This window comes from Bubalus kerabau, chromosome 4 (genome assembly GCF_029407905.1).
Source record: "Bubalus kerabau isolate K-KA32 ecotype Philippines breed swamp buffalo chromosome 4, PCC_UOA_SB_1v2, whole genome shotgun sequence".
Taxonomy (NCBI): domain Eukaryota; kingdom Metazoa; phylum Chordata; class Mammalia; order Artiodactyla; family Bovidae; genus Bubalus; species Bubalus kerabau.
The window spans coordinates 82,732,179-82,755,324 of NC_073627.1; the positions used below are offsets into that span (position 1 = coordinate 82,732,179).

Here is a 23,146-nt window from a genome sequence, read left to right on the forward strand (position 1 = left end):
TGTAGCCTGGCAGGCTCCTCAGTTCATGGGATTCTCCAGGTAAGAACACTGGAATGGATTGCCATGCCCTCCTCTAGGGGATCTTCCTGACCCAGGGATCAAACCCACATCTCCTATATTTCCTGCATTGCAGGCAGATTCTTTAACTGGTGAGCCTCTGGAGAAGCCCGTATATATAACCATTTCCCCCCAAACTCCCAGGATGTCACATAACATTGGGCAGAGTTTTATGGGTTATAGGTCTTTATCAGTTATCTGTTTTAAATACAGCAGTGTGCAATGTCCATCCAAACTCCCTAACTATCCTTTCCCCCCATTCTTCCTTCTGGCAACCATTAAGTTTGTTCTCTGTGAGTCTGTTTCTGTTTTGTAAGTAAGTTCATTTGTATCATTTCTTTTTAGATTCCACATATAAGGGATGCCCCATGATATTTCTCCTTCTCTGAGTTACTTTACTCAGTAGGACAATTTCTAGGTCCATTTTGTTGCAAATAGCATTATTTCATTCTTTTTAATGGTTGAGTACTATTCCATTGTATATGTGTACCACATCTTCTTTATCCATTCCTCTGTTGATGGATATTTAGGTTGCTTCCATGTCTTGGTTATTCTAAACAGTGCTGCAGTGAACACTGGGGTGCATGTATTCTTTCAGATCATGTTTTTCTCCAGATACATGCCCAGGAGTGGCATTGTAGGGTTATATGGTAGCTCTATTTTTAGTGTTGTAAGTAACCTCCATCCTGTTCTCCATAGAAGCTGTAACAGTTTACATTCCCACCATTAGTGTAGGAGGGGTCTCTACTCTTCACATCCTCTCCACCATTCATTGTTTGTGGACTTTCTGATGATGGTCATTTTGGCTGACGTGAGGTGACAGCTCATGGAGTAATATTTTATTTATTTATTTTTGGTTATGCTGGGTTTTCATTGCTTTGCTTGGACTTTCTCTAGTTGCCATGAGAGAGGGGTACTCTTCACTTCGGCACAGGATTCTCACTGTGGTGACTTCTCTTGTTGCGGAGTACAGGCTCCAGGGCACGCAGGCTCACTACCTGTGGCGAGCAGGCTCTAGGATGCTCAGGCTTCAGTAGTTGTGTCTTAGTTGCTCTGTGGCATGTATCCAGAGCAGAGATCAAATTCGTTTCCCCTGCAGTGTCAGGCAGATTTTTATCCATTGTGCCACCACGGAAGCCCTTGATCTCTGATTTTAAAACCAGGTTTGTGTTTAGATCCAAAATCCTACAGGGCAGCCTTCAAAGTTAACAGTCATAAAACCATGATCCATCATCTAGTTTCAAAAACTCACTTGTCCCTTTCTTGTCCCTCACGCACTCTATGCAAGAAATACACAATCTCCAGAGGCACTCCCCAAATTTGCTCTTCACTGCTGCCCTCAGACACTTCTCTTTTTCTTTTACACTTCTTGCCTCAAGTCCCTTTTAAAAATGGCCTGGGATTCTCTTACCGGTCACCTTCACTCCTAACTCATCTCGCTTCCCTCCCTTTCAAAAAGCCAAGAACTAGTATGAAACAGCAGTTTATGAGCAAAGAAGGGAGAGAGAAAAGGTAGGAGCACTGATACGCCAACAGTATTTTATTCCTGCTCCCCTTTGCTCAACAGAAAGAACTAATTTATATTTAAAAGGTCGATATACTTATTTTCGTAGATAAATGGTTAAACATCAGACTATCAATGAGGAGGAAACAGCGTTCTAATCAGTGGAACAGTATTCAACATTGTAAGCCGAGAATCCAAGTTAAAACTAATCTTATATGTTAGAACTTACTTTTAAAAAGATTTCAGGTGACATAATTGCCTCAGCCCTTCTTTTTCAAACAAACTCGATTACATAAAACAAGAAAAATAACGTGCCGATAACTTTTGATCAATTTTTTTGGGGGGGGTACAAAATAATGTAATTTTTTTCTTAAGTTATTTACGGCGGTATTTTTCTGACATGTGCCAGACGGTCAATAACCAAGACGCCATATTTGACTATTAAATAGAGAAAGGATAAATAAAAGCGCCAAGTGCCTTCAGAAGCGAAAAGGAATCATGCCTAGAAAGTAGTGTTAGGGTAAAAATAAAGAAGCAAGAAACTGCTTTTGTACAACTTCTTAAAACACATTAAAAAAAATTGTCCATGTGATAATGAGTTTCTCCTAAATTTGCCTCACTGTTGTTGAATCAAAAATTGAAAGACAAATGAAATCGGAAGATCAAACAATATACCTTCAGCTTACTGTGTATTGTATACGGACAAAGATTGAAAAACAGTATCAACAAGGCAAAAAGCTATTCTAACGCTCCATCTATGGGTCTTTGTATACGGAAACATATAACAAAAATCCTCCCACACTGCTCACCCGCCCACAAACTCTACAGCCAACCTCCGCAGTAGGCGGAGGCAGCTTGATTGGCCCCAACCCTGCCTTCAGAAACGACTTTTGACGTTGGCGGCGCGACCGGAAGTGACGTCAAGCTGCGACGCCAGCTCCTGTAGCTCGCCGCTGTGGGAGGCTTTTGGTCTATCAGAAGACGGCGTCTTTCACCGGATGGTTGCTGGAGTGGGATCATGACGGGGAAGAAGTCTTCCAGGGAGAAGCGGCGCAAACGAAGCGGTCAGGAGGCGGCGGCGGCCCTCGCGGCGCCGGACCTGGTCCCCGCCGTAGGCGGCAGTGGCAGTGGAAGCACCAGCGGCTGCGGGAGCGCAAGCGGTTGCGGGAGCGTCACCTGCTGCGGGAACACTAGCGTGAGTGGAAGTGTCACCGGCGGTGGGAGCGGCGGCAGTTGCTGGGGTGGCAGCAGCGTGGAGCGCGGTGAGCGTCGGAAGCGGAGAAGCACTGACTCATCTTCCAGCGTCTCCGGCTCCCTGCAGCAGGTGCGTGCGAGTCTTTCTCGTCGCTTCTCGAAGCGGCCGCGGTTTCAGAAGGCGGGCGAAGAGCAGAATGTGACTGCGGGATGCGGAGCCTGCTGTCGCTCCTGTTAGGGCTGCGGTCCTAGGGATCCAGTGTCTGAAGTTCACGTTCCTAAGTTCCCTTGAACCCCACACTCCCACGATTTGAACTTAAAATTTCTGGGTTTGCTGATCGTCTGATGATTGCCTTTAGCTCCTTCCACACCTTAGTCTCCCTGAAAAGTATGGGTCAGGAACTAGCCTTCAGTGCCCTTGCAAGCCCCGCTTTACTTCTCTTCATCTACTTGATACAAGATGAGAAAATTGAGGATCAAAGAGATTAAGGAAGTTTACCGGTAGTTACCAATTTGTTAATAACACCTACATTGGAATCCAATATCTGATTATAAAAGCCCTCTTTACTGTGGTACATGTACACAACGGAATATTACTCAGCTATTAAAAGGAATGCATTTGAATCAGTTCTAATGAAGTGGATGAAACTGGAGCCTATTATACAGAGCGAAGTAAGTCAGAAAGAGAAACACCAATACAGTGTATTAACACATATATATGGAATTTAGAAAGATGGTAACGATGACCCTATATGCGAGACAGCAAAAGAGACACAGATGTAAAGAACAGACTGTTGGACTCTGTGGGAGAAGGCGAGGGTGGGATGATTTGAGAGAATAGCATTGAAACATGTATATTATCATATGTGAACTAGATCGCCAGTCCAGGTTCCATGCATGAGGCAGGGTGTTCAGGGCTGGTGCACTGGGATGACCCTGAGGGATGAGATGGGGAGGGAGGTGGGAGGGAGGATCAGGATGGGGAATACATGTACACCCATGGCTGATTCATGTGCATGTATGGCAAAAACCACCACAATATTGTGAAGTAATTAGCCTCCAATTAAAATAAGTAAAAAAAAAAAACAAAACAAAGAAATAAAACCCTTCTTTATGCACCTTCAACCTGGCAAAATACTGCCATTTAAAAAAAAAAAAGTTTGCTCACGTTATAAAACAGATGCAGGAAAAAAATAAAAACACAGAAAAACCACTTGCAGGACTGCATGCTTTAAATACATACAACACAAATGAGGGGAAATGGAAGGCTTTTTTTATGCTTCCTCATTAATTGTTTGATACACAGCCCCTTCATTAACTCGTCAGCCTTGATATTTCTTATTTTTTGTTATTTTGCATTATCTAAGCCTTTTTTCTTTTTTCTTTTCAATCTTTTAGTGTAGTGTTGAACGCAGGCATTCATAGCAGGCATTCTTTTCCCATTCCTTTTTGTAGTAGAAACAGTTTTAATTTTATACCAGTAAATCTATTTGTCATAGGTTCTGAAAGATATCTGATCAAGTTAAGGAAATTTTTAATTTCTGGTTTTTCTGAGATTTTGTGGAGTTTTATCAGATACCTTTGGGGGCATTCTGTTGAGGGGTCATACAGTTTTCTTTCTTTAATCTGATAATGTAATTTTATTGATAAATTGTCCTTGCTTTTTGAGATAAATCCTATTTGATTTGTTGATTTGGTTGTTGCACTTGACTATAATTCAGTATTTTTATTAAATATGTTTGTGTTTATGTTAAGTTAAATCAAATTATGGTTTTTATTTTTGTAGTTACCCTGTTTTGTTTTAGTATTGGGCTATGGATTGAGTTGGGAAAACTTAACTTTTTTTTTTTTTTTTTCCATGTATTCCAGAGTAGTTTATATTTTTCTCTCAAGATTGTACTTGACTGTTGGACCGTACAGCTGTTTGGGTCTGGTGGATTTTTCTAGGGGTAGTGTATTTTTCCTTAACGCCTCTCACCTTTTTTTCTCCCCCACTTTCTTTGATAGTTATAGATATATTCAGTTTTTCTATTCCTTCTAGATTTAGTTGTGGATCAGTTCAGTCCAATCACTCAGTTGTGTCTGACTCTTTGTGACCCCATGGACTGCAGCATGCCAGGCTTCCCTTTCCATCACCAACTCCCAGAGCTTGCTCAAACTCATGTCCATCGAGTCGGTGATGCCATCCAACTGTCTCATCCTCTGTCATCCCCTTCTCCTCCTGCCTTCAATTTTTCCCAGCGTCAGGGTCTTTTCCAGCAAGTCAGTTCTTTGCTTCAAGTGGCCAAAGTGTTGGAGTTTCAGCTTCAACATCAGTCCTTCCAATGAATATTTGGGACTGATTTCCTTCAGGATTGACTGGTTGGATCTCCTTGCAATCCAAGGGACTCTACAGAGTCTTCTCCAACACCATAGTTCAAAAGCATCAATTCTTCATTGTTCAGCTTTCTTTATGGTCCAGCTCTCACATACATACGCGACTACTGGAAAAACCATAGCTTTGACTAGACGGACCTTTGTGGACAAAGTGATGTCTCTGCTTTTTAATAAGCTGTCTAGGTTTGTCATAGCTTTTCTTCCAAGGAGCAAGCATCATTTGATTTCATTTTTGGATATCACCGTTCTTATCTTAAATAGTTTGCATGTTTTTAGTACTCTATTATTATGAGAAGACCAGTAATAAGGATTGTGTAAGCATTTGCATACAGAACTAAACTGTACTTTTATGAGAAGTACTTCATTGGGAAGTCTTACAAATAGGGAGGATGATTATGTGTGCATTTTATAAAATCCATTTTGGTGACAGTATACAAAACAGATTGGCGAAAGCTTTGATTAGATGTAGAGAGTCCAGTGTGTGTGAACTCAGTCACTCAGTCCTGTCTGACTCTTTGTGGCTATGGACTGTAGCCCACCAGGCTCCTCTGTGCATGGGTTTCTCCAGGCAAGAATACGGGAGTGGTTTGCCATTTCCTACTCCAGGGGAATCTTCTTCATCCAGGGATCGAACCTGCATCTCTTGGCAGGCAGGTTCTTTACCACTCATGCCACCTGAGGTAATCTAGGCAAAAAGGATATTGCCGTGGATCAGCATTCTGGCAGTAGTCTTGAGAGACTGAATAGATTTGGAAAATAGGAGGCAAAGTTGATTGAATTGTCTTAAATTACTTGCCTGCTTTGAATATGATTGGATATTTAACAGTTTTAAAAATGACAGTAGCTTCTGGTAAGCAGTGGTACTTTATTATATATGTGATTTGTAACATTTTGCTGCTATCCTATTTCTTTTTAAGAATTAAGAATGACCATACATACATAAAATTCTTAGGTGAATGGTCTACTGGAGGAGTCTTGTATTCTTCAGAAGTCTGAAATTGTAGAAAATTATTCAATACTGAGTATATTTTCATTTGCATGTCATAAGATATTCTTCACTTTTTATCAATTTGCTGATAATTACAGCCTGTAGAGTAATGTCAAAGAATACTGAGCAATTAAGTAGTCTTTTCTGTGGTTTTAAATAACTGATTTATGCAACCAAAGAATTTGAAGGTGTTTAATAAAGATTTTATTAAATGATGTATGACATTATAGACATATTTTTATTGTTTAATGGTTCTTTATGTCTTTTAATTTTAGGAGGCCAAATATCTTTTGCCACCTCTGGAAAAAGAGTTATTCTTGGCAGAGCACAGTGACCTTGAAGAAGGTGGATTAGACCTGACTGTGGCATTAAAACCCGTTAGTTTTTATATATCAGACAAAAAAGAAATGCTTCGGCAGTGTTTCTGTATCATAGGAGAGAAGAAGTTACAGAAGATGCTTCCTGATGTGTTAAAGGTACTTCATGACATAGATTACCAGGTTCTTTACTATATAGAAATACACAAAAACTTTCTTTGTAGCAGTCATTTTACTTAATGGAAATTACAATTGTATGTTTTCAACTAAGCTACTTTAAAAAGATATAGGGATTTTGCAGAACCATAATGGCTTTGTGTATTGAAAAATTTGCCAGAAAGAAATGGGACACTTTACTGTATTTAGGTAAGGAATTTTTTGACCTTCCGGGAATAATTCTATTAAATATTGGCAATTTAAGTAACTAGATTAGATATACACTGATTCTTTTGCTTTAAGTAGTATACTGCTGTGTAACAGTATGTAATAAAAGAAAGAAAGTGAAAGTGGTAGTCACTCTCATGTCAGACTCTTTGTGACCCCATGGACTATAGCCCATCAGGCTCCTCTCTCCATGGAATTCTCCAGGCAAGAATACTGGAGTGGGTTGCCATTTCCTTCTCCAGGGGATCTTACTGATCCAGGGATTGAACCCCGGGTCTTCCATGTTGCAGGCAGACTCTTTACCAACTGAGTCATCAGGGAAGACCACAGTATGCAATGATAGTTGGTAATAGCCTGTATTTCATTAAATTCTTAAATGTTTTTGTATGTTTATTTCTAAAAATTACTCAGAAACGTATGTGGTGTTGTAATTTTACTGATAATGGAAAAAAGACTTGGGCAAATTAAACCCAACAGCATATATATCTAAGATGAATGGAGCCAGGGCTAGAATATTTAAGCCATTAGTAGTATTCGCCTAACATAAATAGGAGAAGACTCTTGAGAGTCCCTTGGACTGCAAGGAGATCCAACCAGTCCATCCTAAAGGAAATCAGTCCTGAATATTCATTGGAAGGACTAATACTGAAGTTGAAACTCCAATACTTTGGCCACCTGATGTGAAGAGTGGACTCATTTGAAAAGACCCTGATGCTAGGAAAGATTGAGGGTAGCAGGAGAAGGGGACGACAGAGGATGAGATGGTTGGATGGCATCACCGACTCAATGGACGTGGGTTTGGGTGGACTCCGGGAGTTGGTGATGGACAGGGAGGCTTGGCATGCTGTGGTTTATGGGGTCACAAAGAGTCAGACACGACTGAGCAACTGAACTGAACTGAAATAGGCTACTATTAACAATATCTGGGCACCTGACTCACTCTTTAGTTTGTTCTTTCATAGTTAACATGACTTTATATATTCCAATTAAAACTATAAATTATAATGTTTGCATGTTAACTGGCAGGTCTTCAGATTTTATCCCATAAAAAAGATTTATGTGACTTTTCATTTGTTTGACTGCACAACTTTGCTAAGCAAGACTTTTTTTTTTAAATGCTTGCTGTTTTCTAGTTTACTTTGGTGCTGTATTATATAAATGCATTTTTTAAAATATCATTTTCTTTAGAACTGTTCAATAGAAGAAATTAAAAGACTTTGCCAGGAACAGCTAGAGCTCCTGTCTGAAAAAAAAATTTTGAAGATTCTTGAGGGTAAGAATGCATATTTCTATCTTCTGGTAACTTAGTATAGATAGTTAATACTATATTTAGCATAAATCATGAGGTATTTTTACTTGACTTCAGCTTTATTCTTAGTCATTAATTAATATTTTTACTTCTCTTTATAGAAAATTATAGTTTATATCGTAGAATAGCATCTCAGGAATAGACTTTTTGATGTATGTGTGGTTTTTCCAAATCAGTTATATAGGTAAGAATGTTTAAATTTGTGTGAAAAAAAAAAAAAAGAAAAAAGTTTATCCAAAATTCTATAAAAAATTATTAAGAAGGCAAAGACTTCTCTTAAGATTTTTTTTAGTTTTTTGCTTTCTCACTGCTTCTACCTATCCATTGAATACCATTTCTGCTCTAATAAGAGCCAAATACAGAGAATAATTTCTTGCAAATTCCTGACATTTGTCTGTCTGCCTAAAGTAAGACTCTTCTTTGCGATACATTACCTGTAGAATTTTGGATTTTTAAACTGTTTTTTTTTTTTTTTTTTTGACTCTACAAGGATTTTAGTATCAGCGTTACAAGAGAAGGAACAAAAAAATGGAGACTTTCAATTTCTAGAGATAACATCTTTTTAAAATGTAAAATGGTTTAATGGAATCTGTAACTGGTAAAAGATGTGTACATGTGTGTATAGTCTGTAAGTATATATATATACACACACACACATTCTCATTTATATACATTTTATGCATTTATAGAATAGATAAATAGGACAGATACCTAAAAAGGCATTTTAAATATAATAATTAAAACTGTCATCTTTCAACAACTGTCAGGTTTCTTAATCTGTCCCTTTATAGATGAAACTTTCTGTATAATGATAAGTTGCTCTGACTTTTTGTCTTATAAGCGTGTTTTCAGTGTTTTTTTTTTAATGTCATTCACAAGGTGACAATGGTATGGACTCTGAAATGGAAGAAGAAGCAGATGATGGCTCCAAGATGGTACCTGATTTAGTTAATCAGTAAGTTAAAAGTATTCATTGTAATTTCAGAATTGCTTTGTTATCTCTGGTGATTTCTTACCTCAAGAATGTGATTGTTTTTCTATGCTATAGTTATATAAAGAGATTCAACAATGTTGGATTGATTTTTTTTACTTGTAGTGATTGGTCCTTTTGATGTGAGGATGGAATTAATTGCTTTCAGGATTAAGATAATTTTATTAAACTACTACTCAGAAATAGGACTATAACAGTGCCAACACTGAAGCAGAATCACATCTCTCATTTGGAATTTGAATATATATACTACTGCTGATACCCACTGTTCATTAAGTACTTACTGTAACAAACATGTTAGTAGTTTAGAAAACTTCATCTCACTGAATTCTTCTACATACCTCTTAATGTTTGGTGATAATAGCTTCTTTTCATGGATCAGATAGTAAGCTGTCTCATTTGATGTCCATTCAGTCAGTTCAGTCACTCAGTGGTGGTCAACTCTTTGCGACCCCATGGACTGCAGCATGCCAGGTTTCCCTGTCCATCACCAACTCCCGAAGCTTGCTCAAACTTATGTCCATCAAGTCGGTGATGCCATCCAACCATCTCATCCTCTGTCGTCCCCTTCTCCTCCTGCCTTCAATCTTGCCCCAGCATCAGGGTCTTTCCCAATGAGTCAGTTCTTTGTTTAATATAGGTACATTTAATTTGATTATTGTGATGATGGAAAATAGCTGAAGTTTTGGAATGCCAACTAATGAAGAAGTGACATGCTAATTTTCTAGGCTATTCTGCTCTGCCGTGGGCTCATTAAACTTTCACCTGCTAATTTTATCATGTATTCTGATTTTTGACTAAAATATTTTTTTTTGGTCATCACCAAAGACTGACTTGCATCTCTGCAAAGTTTGGCTATAGGCAGTAGCCCAAATAAAAACATAACCAGAGACAGTAACATAAATCAGTAGCACATATTTAACCTGAAACCTGAGTATATTTTCATTTCTAATACAGTGCTATTGGGTAAGTATCACTGGAAGACAACAATTTAACTTCATATTATAACTATAGAGAGCATCAGCTAATCTACTTATACTGAAGCACTGAAGAAATCATTGTATCTTGGCTGCCTCATAATCAGTAGATTTTTGGTCATCACATTCATCTTGCCTTGGAATGTCATAGGATGATTTATACTTACCCACAAAGTATAAAATGCACACATTTCTACAGTCTTGCTATTGACTTTTCTTCAAAATGTGGGTGGGTGGGTTAGTCGCTTAGTCGTGTCTGACTCTTTGTGACCCCACGAACTGTAGCCCCTCAGGCTCCTCTATCTGTGGGATTCTCCAGGCAAGAATACTGGAGTGGATTGCCAGTCCCTTCTCCACAGGATCTTCCTGACCCAGGGATCGAACCCAGGTCTCCTGCATTGCAGGCAGATTGTTTTCCATCTGAGCTACAGGGAAGATCTCAGCCAGGGTGAAAGTGAAAGTGAAGTTGCTCAGTCGTGTCCGACTCTTTGTGACCCCATGGACTGTGTAGCCTACCAGGCTCCCCCGTCCATGGGATTTTCCAGGCAAGAGTACTGGAGTGGGGTGCCATTTCCTTCTTTCTTCAAAATATGTAGCTTTAAATTGCTTATATATATGCTAGTCTAGTTTAGATAGTTTAAGCCTGTCACTTTTTAGTTTTACATTTTAGTTTCTTAAATAATCTAAATTAATCATCTTGTTTCTTGATGCTTTTTACGGAGCATCAGCTTTTGCTTGATTACTTTTGTTTTGCCTTTGTTTAAATGTGTTTATTGATCCAATTTTTGAGGTGTTTTCAAGGTTAAGTCCTTTTTTGTTCACACCTGAACACTACTGCTACTTTTCTACTGTTAGAAGCTGTTTAATGGATATCTAATTAAATTAGAAATTTGTTTCTTTTTTAAAAATTACAACAAAGTACAGTATTTGACTTCTGAACTTTTCTAATGAAAAAAAAAAGGTGATTAGATTCAAAGTAACTATTGTGGAGAACCGAGTTTTACAATGTTACCATGAGACCAGTCATGTTAGCTTTTAAATGCTGCAGTGAGTAGGTTAAGCAATCAGAAATATTACCCAAAATTGTCATTGTAGCCACTGGAGAAGGCACTGGCGACCCACTCCAGTACTCTTGCCTGGAAACTTCCATGGACGGAGGAGCCTGGTGGGCTGCAGTCCATGGGGTCGCTAAGAGTCGGACACGACTGAACGACTTCCCTTTCACTTTTCACTTTTGTGCATTGGAGAAGGAAATGGCTACCCACTCCAGTGTTCTTGCCTGGAGAATTCCAGGGACGGGGGAGCCTGGTGGGCTGCCGTCTATGGGGTCACACAGGGTCGGACACAACTGACGTGACTTAGCAGCAGCAGCAGCCACTTGTGGACCTGTAAGTGTCAGATCATTGAGATTCTTCTGAGTTATTTGAGTATATAGGCTTTAAAAAAAAATCATATTTGTAAGCTGCTGCTGCTAAGTCACTTCAGTCGTATCCAACTCTGTGCGACCCCATAGACGGCAGCCCACTAGGCTCCCCCATCCCTGGGATTCTCCAGGCAAGAACACTGGAGTGGGTTGCCATTTCCTTCTCAAATTTGTAGCTACAGGATGCCAAATAAATAATAAAATATTAAGAACATTGTATGCCAGACACTGTTCTAATCACTTACTTGCCTTCATTCACTCATTGGGTTTGTATACTAGCCTTGTGAATTAGGTGGTATTAGTATCATCATTTTACAGATGGACAGATAAGGCCTAGAAAGATTTATGTGCCTGAGATCACACAAATGAATGTGGAAGTAGAAGGAATGTTAGTTATAAAGAGACTATAAGTGTTCATGTAAATGGACCTGGCTTTAAAACACTTAACCTTCTCTAAAATCACTTTGTACATTTGTAAAATATGGGTAATACTTGGCCCCAATAGGATTATTGGGATAAATGGTAGTGGAGTGGTAAAGAATCCACCTACCAGTGCAGGAGATGCAGGTTTAATCCCTGGGTCAGGAAGATCCCCTAGAGTAGGAAATGGCAATCTGCTTCAGTATTCTTGCCTGGAGAATTCCATGAACAGAGGAGCCTGGCGGGCCATGATGCATGTGGTCACAAAGAGTCAGACATGGCTGAGCAACACTAATGTGACTTGTTTGTTATTTTTAAGACATTTTTACCGTTTTGTTACTAATCTTAGTATGAACAGGGCGATACACTGCACTGTGAAACAGGGAAGGTAGGACAGGGAGGTAACGTGGGAGAATGTTGGCCTTAGCCCACATTGCTGGCTTGACAACTTGCCACTTGCTCTGTGCTCAGAGGTCAGTTCAGTCCTGTTGATTTCTGTTGAGTTGAACTGAACCTGGTGGGCACGCTCATGTAAGCTTAATTCCAGGGCTTCAGCAGACGATTAAGTTAGTTAACATGTTTGGTACTTGGTGCTGAAATTTTTCATGTTTTTTATTACCTGCTGGTTTTTTACTCTAATAGATAACAGTAGTCTGACTGGTCTGGATGCTGAGGGAACAGTTATGAGTAGGCAAGAACCTTCAAGGAATTCAGCAATTTGGGAGAGGAAAATAAGGCTGAATACATTGAACAGGTAGCTTCTGTGGAACACAGGATTAATAGGCAGTAGGAAAGGAAACTTTAGCAAACTAACGATAACTCTCAAAGAAGTAGAGTTAGAACACAAATGTAGTTTCAGGAACTAAATTCTGAATTCCTAAATTTAGGAGACAAATTGATAAAGAGATTAGCCATGACTGGAAGCTACATCATTGTGCTAAGAAATTAAATTGAATAAATAAATACAGAATAGTAGAGAGAAACCACACACAGAAAGTGTAAATCCTTATGTATAACCTGGTTACCTGGTTATACATGGTCAGCTGGAGGACAGTTTTATACCTATCTTGAACATACTAGACATCCTGGAAAGAGAAACAAATAGCTAGAAAAAAATTGAAGAAATGATAGAATTAACATTCTTTATTTAAAGACATAAGACTGTAAGGAGAAGGATAACAATCTGGTTATGAGCTGAATTGTGTCCCTCCAAAATTCATCATGGAAGTCCCTAACCCTTAGCAGTTCAGAACATAATCTCATTTGGAATAAGGTCTTTAAACAGGTGATTTGTTTGTTGTTTAGTCACTGAGTCATCTCGCATTCTTTTCCAACCCCATGGACTATATAGCTCGCCAGGCTTCTCTGTCCATGGGATTCTCCAGACAAGAATATGGGAATGGGTTTCCTTCTCCAGGGGATCTTCCCCACCCAAGGACTGAACCTGTGTCTCCTGCTTGGCAGGTAAATTCTTTACCACTGAGCCACCTGGGAAGCCCAAAGAAGTTATTAAGTCAGTCCAGTCTGATTGGTGTCCTTATAAGAAAAGGAAATTTGAGTGCACTGAGAGACACCAGGGCTGGGCACACACAGAGCAGAGCCATGTGAAAGCTGTCTGCAAGTCAAGGAAAGGCCTCAGAGGAAACCAGACCTGCAGACACCTTGATCTTCAACTTCCACCTTGCAGAACTGTGAGAAATACGTTTTTATGGCTTAAGCCAGCCAGTCTTGGTGTTTTGTTACGACAGCTCTAGCAGACAAACACAAACTTATAAGTATTATATGTGCGTACATGTGTGAATTTCCTGGTGAAATTTTTCCCCTGAACTTTTTATTTTGGAAAACTTCAAACATATTTTGGAGAACTTTAAACTTATGTAAAATTTAAAGAATGATATGATGAAGATCCGTATACTTTCTACCTAGATTCAGCAACAGTAAGATCTTTCCAGTTTTACTTTCTCTTTCTCCTTATATTTATCCTTTTTCCCCAGGAACCATTTGTATTAGGTTGCTAGAGCTGCCAGAACAGAGTACCATAGACTGGCTGGGTTAAACAGCAGAAACTTATTTTCTCACCCTTCTGGAGGATGAAAGTCCAAGATCAGGGAACTGACAGGGTTCTTTTCTCTGAAGCCTCTCCCCTTGACTTGCATATGGCCACCCTCTTGCTGCCTTTTCACTTGATTGACTTCCCTTGTGTGTTTCCCTGTTGTCTCTCCCTGTGTGCTATTCTCCCCTTATAAGGTCACCAGTCACACTGGGTTAGGGCCCACCATTGTGGCCTTCAGTCCATTCAGTTCAGTCCCTCAGTCGTGTCCGACTCTTTCCAATCCCATGGACTGCAACAGGCCAGGCTTTCCTGTCCATCACCAACTCCTGGAGCTTGCTCAACCTCATGTCCATTGAGTTGGTGATGTCATCCAACCATCTCTTCCTCTGTCATCCCCTTCTTCTCCTGCTTTCAGTCTTTCCCAGCATCAGGGTCTTTTCCAAGCAGTCAGTTCTTTGCATCAGGTGGCCAAAGTATTGGACTCTCAGCTTTAGCATCAGTCCTTCCAATGAATATTCAGGACTAATTTCCTTTAGGATTGACTGGTTTTATCTCGTTGCAGTCCCAGGGACTCTCAAGAGTCTTCTCCAACACCATAGTTCAAAAGCATCAATTCTTCAGTACTCAGCTTTCTTTATGGTTCAACTCTCATATGCATACGTGACTACTGGAAAAACCATTAGCTTTCACTAGACGGACCTTTGTTGGCAAAGTGATGTCTCTGCTTTTTAATATGCAGTCTAGGTTTGTCATAACATTTCTTCCAAGGAGCAAGTATCTTTTAATTTCATGGCTGCAGTCACCATCTGCAGTGATTTTTGGAGCCCAAGAAAATAAAGTCTGTCACTGTTTCCATTGTTTCCCCATCTATTTGCAATGAAGTGATGAGACCAGATGCCATGATCTTCATTTTTTGAATATTGAGTTTTAAGCCAGCTTTTTCACTCTCCTCTTTCACTTTCATCAAGAGGCTCTTTAGTTTTTCTTTGCTTTCTGCCATAAGGTTGGTGGTATCTGCATATCTAAGGTTATTGGACTTACTTTAACTTAAATTAGCTTTTTAAAGGCTCTATTTCTAAAATGGTCACATTCTCAGGTACTAGAGTTAGGGTTTCACACACGAATTTTTTGTGAGGAAATAGTTCAGTTCATAACCTATTAAAAACTAAGTTGCAGATGTCATAACATTTCATGCCTAAACAATTCAGTGTGCACCTCTTAAAAATAAGGCCAATCATCAGAAATAATCGGTATTTCAAATAATATCATTTAATACATTGCTCATATAAAATTTGCCCAATTGCTAAAATAAATTTATAGCATATTTGTTTTTTTAATTAATTACCTGGTTGATTCTGATCCAGAATCCAGTGGAATTCATGTGTTATGTTTGATTGTTAGTATTACAAAGTTGAGTTTTCTTCTTCTTTACTCTGGGTTTGTTGTTTTTTGTTTTGGTTTTGGCTGTGCTGAGTCTTCGCTGCATCACGCGGGCTTCTCTGATTGGGGCACAGACTTCTCTGGTGGCACACGGGCTCTAGGGCATGTGGGCTCAGAAGCTGCAGGTGCGTGGGCTACTCTGGTTGTGGCACACCTGCTTAGTTGCCCTGTGATGTGTGCCATTTTAGTTCTCAGATCAGGGATTGAACCTACACCCCCTGCATTGCAAGGTGGATTCTTAAATCAATAGACCAGCAGGGAAGTCTGAAAGCTGAGTTTAAAGAGAAGACGTAGATAGATAAAAGCTTAATGAATAGTCCAGGAACTTAGTTCACATCTTAAAGGAACTTAAACAATAAAAAACCAAAAGAAAGTAGAATAACAGAGGTAAACATTAAAACGAAAGACATAGAAAATAAAAGGATAAATAAATTTATAAACTTGATTTTTGTAAAGACAAGAAAATAAGATGAATTCTTCTTAGATATGATTAAGGAAATAAGTGGAGAGCAATTAAAATCGAGATTAGTGAGGAAGGAAGAGAGTCATACATTTTATGAGTTTGAAAGAGTAGAAACTGCATGCAGCATTGTATAAACAAATTTGAAGCTTGCAAATGGATATTGTATTAAAATACACATTAACCAAATTAACTTCTCCCTAAAGTGGAAAACCTGAAGAGATTAACAACCAAGAAATTAGAAAGGTGAATAGAGATCTGTTGAAAAAGACAAGATGAATCCACAGCATTATTTACAAGACTCAATACTTGTAACATGTTTATATCTAATAAAATGTTCAATAATGTTATCTGTTATTAATTTCAAATAGATTACACCTATGCTATTTAAATTAGTCCAAGCCCTAGAAAAAGAAGAAAAGATCTTCAGTTTACTTTATGACTTCTCCATAGTTTTAATATTGCAAATTTCATACATAGTGCCAAAAAAAATGTGGGCGGATTATAGGCCTTCTCACTTGTGAATATAGATGCAAAAATTGTAAGTACAACATTAGCATATAGAATCCAGCAGTGTATTAGTGAATAATTATACTACTGACCAAGTACGATTTACTCTAGGAATTTATAGAAGAGTTAATTAGAAAGTCTTTTAGTGTAATTCATTTCAATAAATTAAAGGAGAAAAGTTCAGATATGTATATGCTAAAAATGCCTTTGATAATACCTAGCAGTCATTTCTAATATAAGCTATAGGTAAAAAAGATATATAAAACTATTCAGATACAGTAATGACCATTTGATTAGACTTAACCACTCGGTGAACTAAAATGAGGAATCAGACAAGACCATTCATTTTCAACATTTCTTGAAGGTTCAAGCAAATGCAGTAAGACTAGAAAAAAACAAAAAGCCACACACATGCAACATGAGTGGTAGAAAGTAATTAACTGGTCAAAGGCAGCTAAAAAGATGGGATGATGGAGGCTTAGAGATTGGAGTGACGTACTTTGAAGATGGAGGAAGGAGCCAAAAGCTAAAGAATGCAGGTAATCTTTACCTGGAAAAGACAAGGAGATGAATTCTCCCCTGGAACCTCCAGAAGAAACGCAGCACTACCTTGATTGTAGTGTCCCAAGACTCACTTGGGATTTCTGACCTCCAGAACTATAAGGTAATGTAAGGGATGTTGTGTTAAGCCACTGTTGCCTCTGTAATTTGTAACAGAGGCAATAGAAAACTAATGCCAGGTACTTGACATAAAGCTAGAGTTACAGATTGTTGCCTATAGTCATAGAGATAGTTTGCTCAAAATTTAAATATTTAAAGTTTCAAATGGTTTCCAGCATTTAAAAATCAGGTGATAGTTAACCAAAATTTGAATTTTTGAATTGCTCAAAAGTCAGATCAGCTTTTCCTGAGGGGAGCAAAAAAAAAAAAATTAGAGCTGAACGTAGGTACTCTTTTTTTGTGTGGCATGTGTATGTTTCACTGTGCCACATAGTACTACATTTGCCTGTAAGTTTAAAGTACAGAATGTCTAGAAAAGGAAGCTCTGGTTCAAGGGAAAATGCATAAAGGCCAAAGGTTTGCCTTGGAACCAGTTCTATCAGTTTTCAGGGTCTTATCACCTGGGACACATACCTTTACCTCTTTATCCCTGTTTTGATGAACACAAAGAACTTTAAATAGATCTGGATAAAGCAGTCTTTATTATTAAAAGCGCATGGAAATTTTGATATTTTCTTTTAATGAGTAACTTATGTGCTTTTGTTATAATGCTTATGGCAAAGGAGATAGTATTAAGGATTCTTAGGATTGTCTAAGAAGCTGTAAAATGACAACTTTCAATATGAGGTATATATATGGTATTTAATATGCTTTATGTGAATTTTCTCATAAACCATTAAAGTTTGAAAATGCAGTATACACAGATGTTTATGCACAATTTAAAAAAATTTAAAATGAGATTTTCAGTTTTATATGATTCATATGTTTATAAAACAAACAGCTTTGTATGTTATATTCTAAGGTCAGCTTTCAAATACATGTTTTTTCCCCCAAACTCTTTTGATTTCTGCTGCTTTTTGAAATTTTGATTGCTTACTCATACATAGTTTACAATAGTTCTCTTTCTTTTTTTTTTTTACGATAGTTCTTTTTTGCTTTCAAAAGTATAACAAATGGTAGTTATAAGAAATTTTTGACAGTGCACTGCTTTAAAACTTGAAATTAGTGAGTGTTAACTTATAACGATTTTAATAGAAATGAGATGTAGTAACTATGAAGATAGGGCAGTCATAGTTTCTAAATACCTTCATTTTTAGAAAGGTGAGGGTTGAGATTGTCACTTTTGTTCACCTTAGGTGAATAAGTGGGCAATTTTATGTCGTATTGAGATGGTGTAAAACCTTAGCATGTATAATTTTGCAGTGTTTTAAAACTTAGATATTGTGACAAGAGTTGCACATGCTACCAATTGTAAGTTGCTTACCAAGAACATCTGTTTTAAGTAAATAAGATAATATGCCTGCATGCAGAGTGCTATCTTCATTTGGAAAAGAAGCTTTATTGTAGCTCTGCTGCTGCTGCTGCTGATTGTGGTTTCACATAAAAATAAAAATACAAGCACTTTAGGGAAATCTTAGCAATGTTCTAGTATTGTTCTCATAAATACTTTTATGAATTTTAAATTAATATGCTTTCAGTGAATGATATTGAGGGAAATGTCAGTGGAAATGAAGCTGTATTTCTATATGGGTAATAAGCAGTGTTGAGATGCTATCCCAGTTCTGGAAGGCAGAGAAGTTTAAAAACTCAGCTTCTCAAACTTATGGTATACTGCAGAGCAGATTTGCCAGGAGTGTTCTGGAACTCTAGTCACTGCTCCTTAGCAGAGGATGGGCATGTTCTAAACTTCAGCTACTGAATTCTAATTCTGGATACTTAACTTTTTGAAAAAGTAGGATACTCCTAAACAGGTCTTGAAAATGAAATGAAGTCGCTCATCGTGTCTGACTCTTTGTGACCCCATGGACTGTAGCCTACCAGGCTCCTTGGTCCATGGGATTTTCCAAGCATGAATACTGGAGTGGGTTGCCATTGCCTTCTCCAGCGGATCTTCCTGACCCAGGGATCGAACCCGGGTCTCCCACATTGTAGGCAGATGCTTTACTGTCTGAGCTACCAGGGATAGGATAGGAGATTTTCCATTATACATATAATTTGAACAACAACTAGGATTGTGTTTATGACCACTCTTGTATTGTGGACCTGTAGTGATATGTGGTAGAACTCTGATGCTGTTTGTTGGTTGAATTAAAAAAAACATTAATTTCTCTTCTGTTTTTGGTAAGGGGAAAGCATCCGTGCCCTTTTTGATGAAGTATAGCTGTCTTGTGGGTTCAGCTCACTGTCATTAGAGTACTCAGAGTTCAATTTGTTCCAATTCAAGTCACTTATATTCCTTGAATATGTATGTATGAGTAACTTTCCAAGGGGCAGGAGTACTCAGCCAAATGCTGATTCTCAATAAGTGTCAATAAAACTGAACTTACTGGGAATAAAAGACTATTGCTTCATAAACTGTTATTATTAAGCTTCAATGGGATAAAGTATTTGAATAAAGTTTATAGTGCTCTGAAAGTGAAAGTGGCTCAGTCATGTCCAACTCTTTGTTACCCCGTGGACTATAGAGTCCATGGAATTCTCCAGGCCAGAATACTGAAGTGTGTAGTCTTTCCCTTCTCCAGGGGATCTTCCAACCCAGGGATTGAACCCAGGTCTCCCACATTGCAGGCAGATTCTTTACTGTCTGAGCCACCAAGGAAGCCCACAGCGCTTTGGAACATTGAATTAATGGGCAGCATGAATCTACAGTATGTGATTAAGTGAGCATTTTTATCAGTGGATACAAAAAAGGCATCAAGTAAACCCAAGACCAAGCCTTATTAGGAATAATACCTTCAGAAATTGACCTGTGATTCATCAAACTCACATAACCCACTCTGGAATGTGTGAAGTTGTTTTGTAACGGTGGTTTAACTATTTATTTGTTTATTTAACTCTACCTTGCATACCTATTATTCAGTATGTTCCCTCCCATATTATTGGAAACCTCCTCCTTTCAACTTCTGCCAACTTGATAACTTTGAAGCAAATCTTGACCCAGTTCTTTTTAAATATTTAGCAGATGGGCACCTCTCTGAAATCTTTATATATATTCCTTGGAATAGGAAGGCCTGAGCTTCTCAGAGGTCTTAGATAGGCTTGAATTGTAACCGTGTTTTCCATTGGGGAATTTTGAGGGTCTTTGGAAGCATTTCTGATTTTGTAACTGTCTACACACAAAAAAATTGTATTCTTTGTGTTACAGAAACCTAATTTTTAAACTATATCTGTTGTTTTTTCATCAGTCATTTTAGTGCCTCGTCTTGCTGCTCAAGCACTGGATTAGATGTAAGCAAGTAGTTTTCCTATTTTCTTCTCTTTTCATTATCACTTTTTAAAAAAATTTAAATTTTTCTTAATCACTTACCTAATTGTATTAATTGTCTTTTCCATTTCACTTGAAAAATAAATCCACTTATGTTCAGTGCACTAAACTGGTTTGTTAATTCCTGTTCTTTATGCCAGTGCACTTTTCCCACCATTTGAAGGTTTTACTTACCAAGAGTCACTCGTATTTATTTCCAGTACAATTACTGTAATTTTATAATATGGTTAAATATAAAAACTGATGAAATAGCAGTATGAAAAGATGAGTTGATCACATTGAATGCTTTGGAAAAACTCAAAGTACAGTTGTTGTTAGCTGTGGGATAACAGCAGTAAAAGTTTGGGTGGCATTGTGTGTATGTGTGTGTATATATATATAAAGGGTTATCTTTTTCTGCATTCAGAATTTTCTGTTTTAACTAAGCCAAAAGTAGAGATGTAGACAATAGCTTATGTGAGTAGGATGAGCCTGAACTCTTTTCTGTGGATTCTTTCCAAAGATTGGTGAATGAAGATGCATTCCTGTTTTATGTTAACCTAAGATGCTTAAATTATATATATAACTTTTAAGTGTTTCCCTGTGTAAATTTTTTCTTTTCCAGTAAACCACCTGAGTTAGAAAAAAGTGATTTCACTGTATTAGATTATTTTTACTTTTTTATTATGAAAAGTGCCATCTATCTAGAAAAGTAGAGAGACTAGTATAATGAAACCCCCAAATAACTATTGCCTAGATATAACAGTTATTACCACTTTTCATATTTGTTTCATCTGTTTTCTTGAAGTACTGTAAAGTAAATTGATTCTAAATGTTTATGTTTTTTTTTTTTAATTTTATTTTATTTTTAAACTTTACATAATTGTATTAGTTTTGCCAAATATCAAAATGTCTTGTGTCTGTTATTTAACAGCTTGTTTATTCGAGTGGTAAATACATGCACATGTACATACTATAATTTTTAAAAGTATTCAGTGAAAATTAGTCTCAGTCTTTTTTCTGTTTGCCATTCTGAATGCCTTCCTATAGGCAGCCACAATAAACCAGTTTCTTGTATATCCTCCCCAAGATATTCTGTACATTTACAAATGTATAAGTGTATATATATTTTTTCTTCACACATAAATTGTAGCTTACTGTGCAGATTGTTCTGTACCTTTTTTCATTAAATCTTTTCCATTTAATAGTATGCCTTTTCTTGGATTTTGTTTTACTTAGTGCATATAAGGCTTCCTGTACGTATGTGTATGTGTGTGTGTATGTATGTATACATACACATATATACATATATACATGTATACACACATGTATCTGTGTACTATTCCATTGTTGGATATAGCAAAAGTTTGTCAGTGGACATTTAAGTGTTTACTATCTTTTGTTACTTCATATGGTATGAATATATCTGTATGTAAGTAATCATGTTTTTCAGTGATTATATAAATACCTGTAAATTAATTGTTGGATTAGATGTTTGAGCATTTGAAACTTTAAGAGGTAACTGCCATAATTGACTTTCACAGAGTTTAAACTGATTTATACCTGCCCTACAAATGTGGAGTATATGTTTTCATATACTTTAGCTAATACGATGTTATCTGACATTTTGATGGTTGTTCATCTGTTAGGTAAAATTCTCACCAATATACCACCAACACTGCTCTGGGAATTTTAATCTACAATCTCATAAAGTGAAGTGAGAAGTGAAGTGAAAGTCACTCAGTTGTGTCCGACTCTTAATGACCCCATGGACTATACAGTCCATGGAATTCTCCAGGCCAAAATACTGGAGTGGGTAACCTTTCCCTTCTCCAGGGGATTTTCCCAACCCAGGGATTGAACCCCAGTGTCCCACATTGCGGGCAGATTCTTTACCAGCTGAGCCACAAGGGAAGCCCAAGAATACTGGAGTGGGTAGCCTGTCCCTTCTCCAGGGGATCTTCCTGACCCAGGAATCGAACCCAGGTCTCCTGCATTGCAGGCAGATTCTTTGCCAACTAAGCTATCTTTTACTGTGAGTGAAATTGACTGTCTTTCTCTATGTTACAGAGCTGTTTGAACTTCCTTTTCTTCCGAGCTCTTTGTCATTTTTTTTACCTTTTGTGTGTATGTGGGTAGAGGGTTTTGGTCTTTTTTAATAGTCCATTGTTTGTGATATGGGTTGCAATTTTTTTTTTTTTTTTTTTTTTTTTGCTGTTGCTTTACTTTGATTATAGCTTTTATTTATTTATTTTTGCACATGTATAAGTATTTCAGGTTTATATAGTCTGATTTTATCAAGCTTTTATGGTTTTTGGGTTTTATATTTAGAAAAGGCCTTCTCCATTCTGAAATTATAAAAAGTATTTTTCATACTTTCTTCTGGTACTTTGTGGTTTTCTAAAATATTGAAATCTTTGATTCATTAGGGATTTATTCTTGGTTACCAGTTGTTATTGCTCTTGTCTGTCTTTTCATTGAAATTTTCCACTGTAAAATAATAATTCCATCTTGGTTTAATAGCATATCTTAGTTTTGCCAGTAGAAATAAGTATTTTCCTGTGAGGCTTGGGGTCAAATTTTGAATGAAAACTGACTTGATACTTTGAGATATAGATAATGACTACTTAAAATTTTTAGTATTACCACTTGGAGAACTATATCTTTATATAGGAGAAAGTCTGCATAAATGTAAAAAATGAAGGTTCTCAAGTTAAACTAAACCTGCATTTTTAACAGCAGACCTCCACAGCTTACTGTATCTCTGACTTTTGGCAAG

At 37.5% G+C, this 23,146-nt stretch overlaps 1 protein-coding gene across 4 annotated transcripts in view; it reads left to right on the plus strand.

Annotated features, from left to right (window-relative positions):
- The first annotated feature begins 2,379 nt into the window (after positions 1-2,379).
- Positions 2,380-23,146, plus strand: part of CAAP1 (caspase activity and apoptosis inhibitor 1) — a 71,800-nt gene continuing 51,033 nt past the window's right edge. Inside the window, exons 1-4 of one of the 4 annotated variants that reach the window (XM_055577866.1) lie at positions 2,380-2,885; positions 6,395-6,595; positions 8,009-8,093; positions 9,009-9,084. In XM_055577866.1, coding sequence (XP_055433841.1) covers positions 2,580-2,885; positions 6,395-6,595; positions 8,009-8,093; positions 9,009-9,084 — 668 coding nt within the window. In that variant the 5' untranslated portion in view covers positions 2,380-2,579. The remainder of the gene's footprint in view (positions 2,886-6,394; positions 6,596-8,008; positions 8,094-9,008; positions 9,085-23,146) is intronic. The other 3 variants (XM_055577867.1, XM_055577868.1, XM_055577865.1) reach the window with 3 other exon arrangements.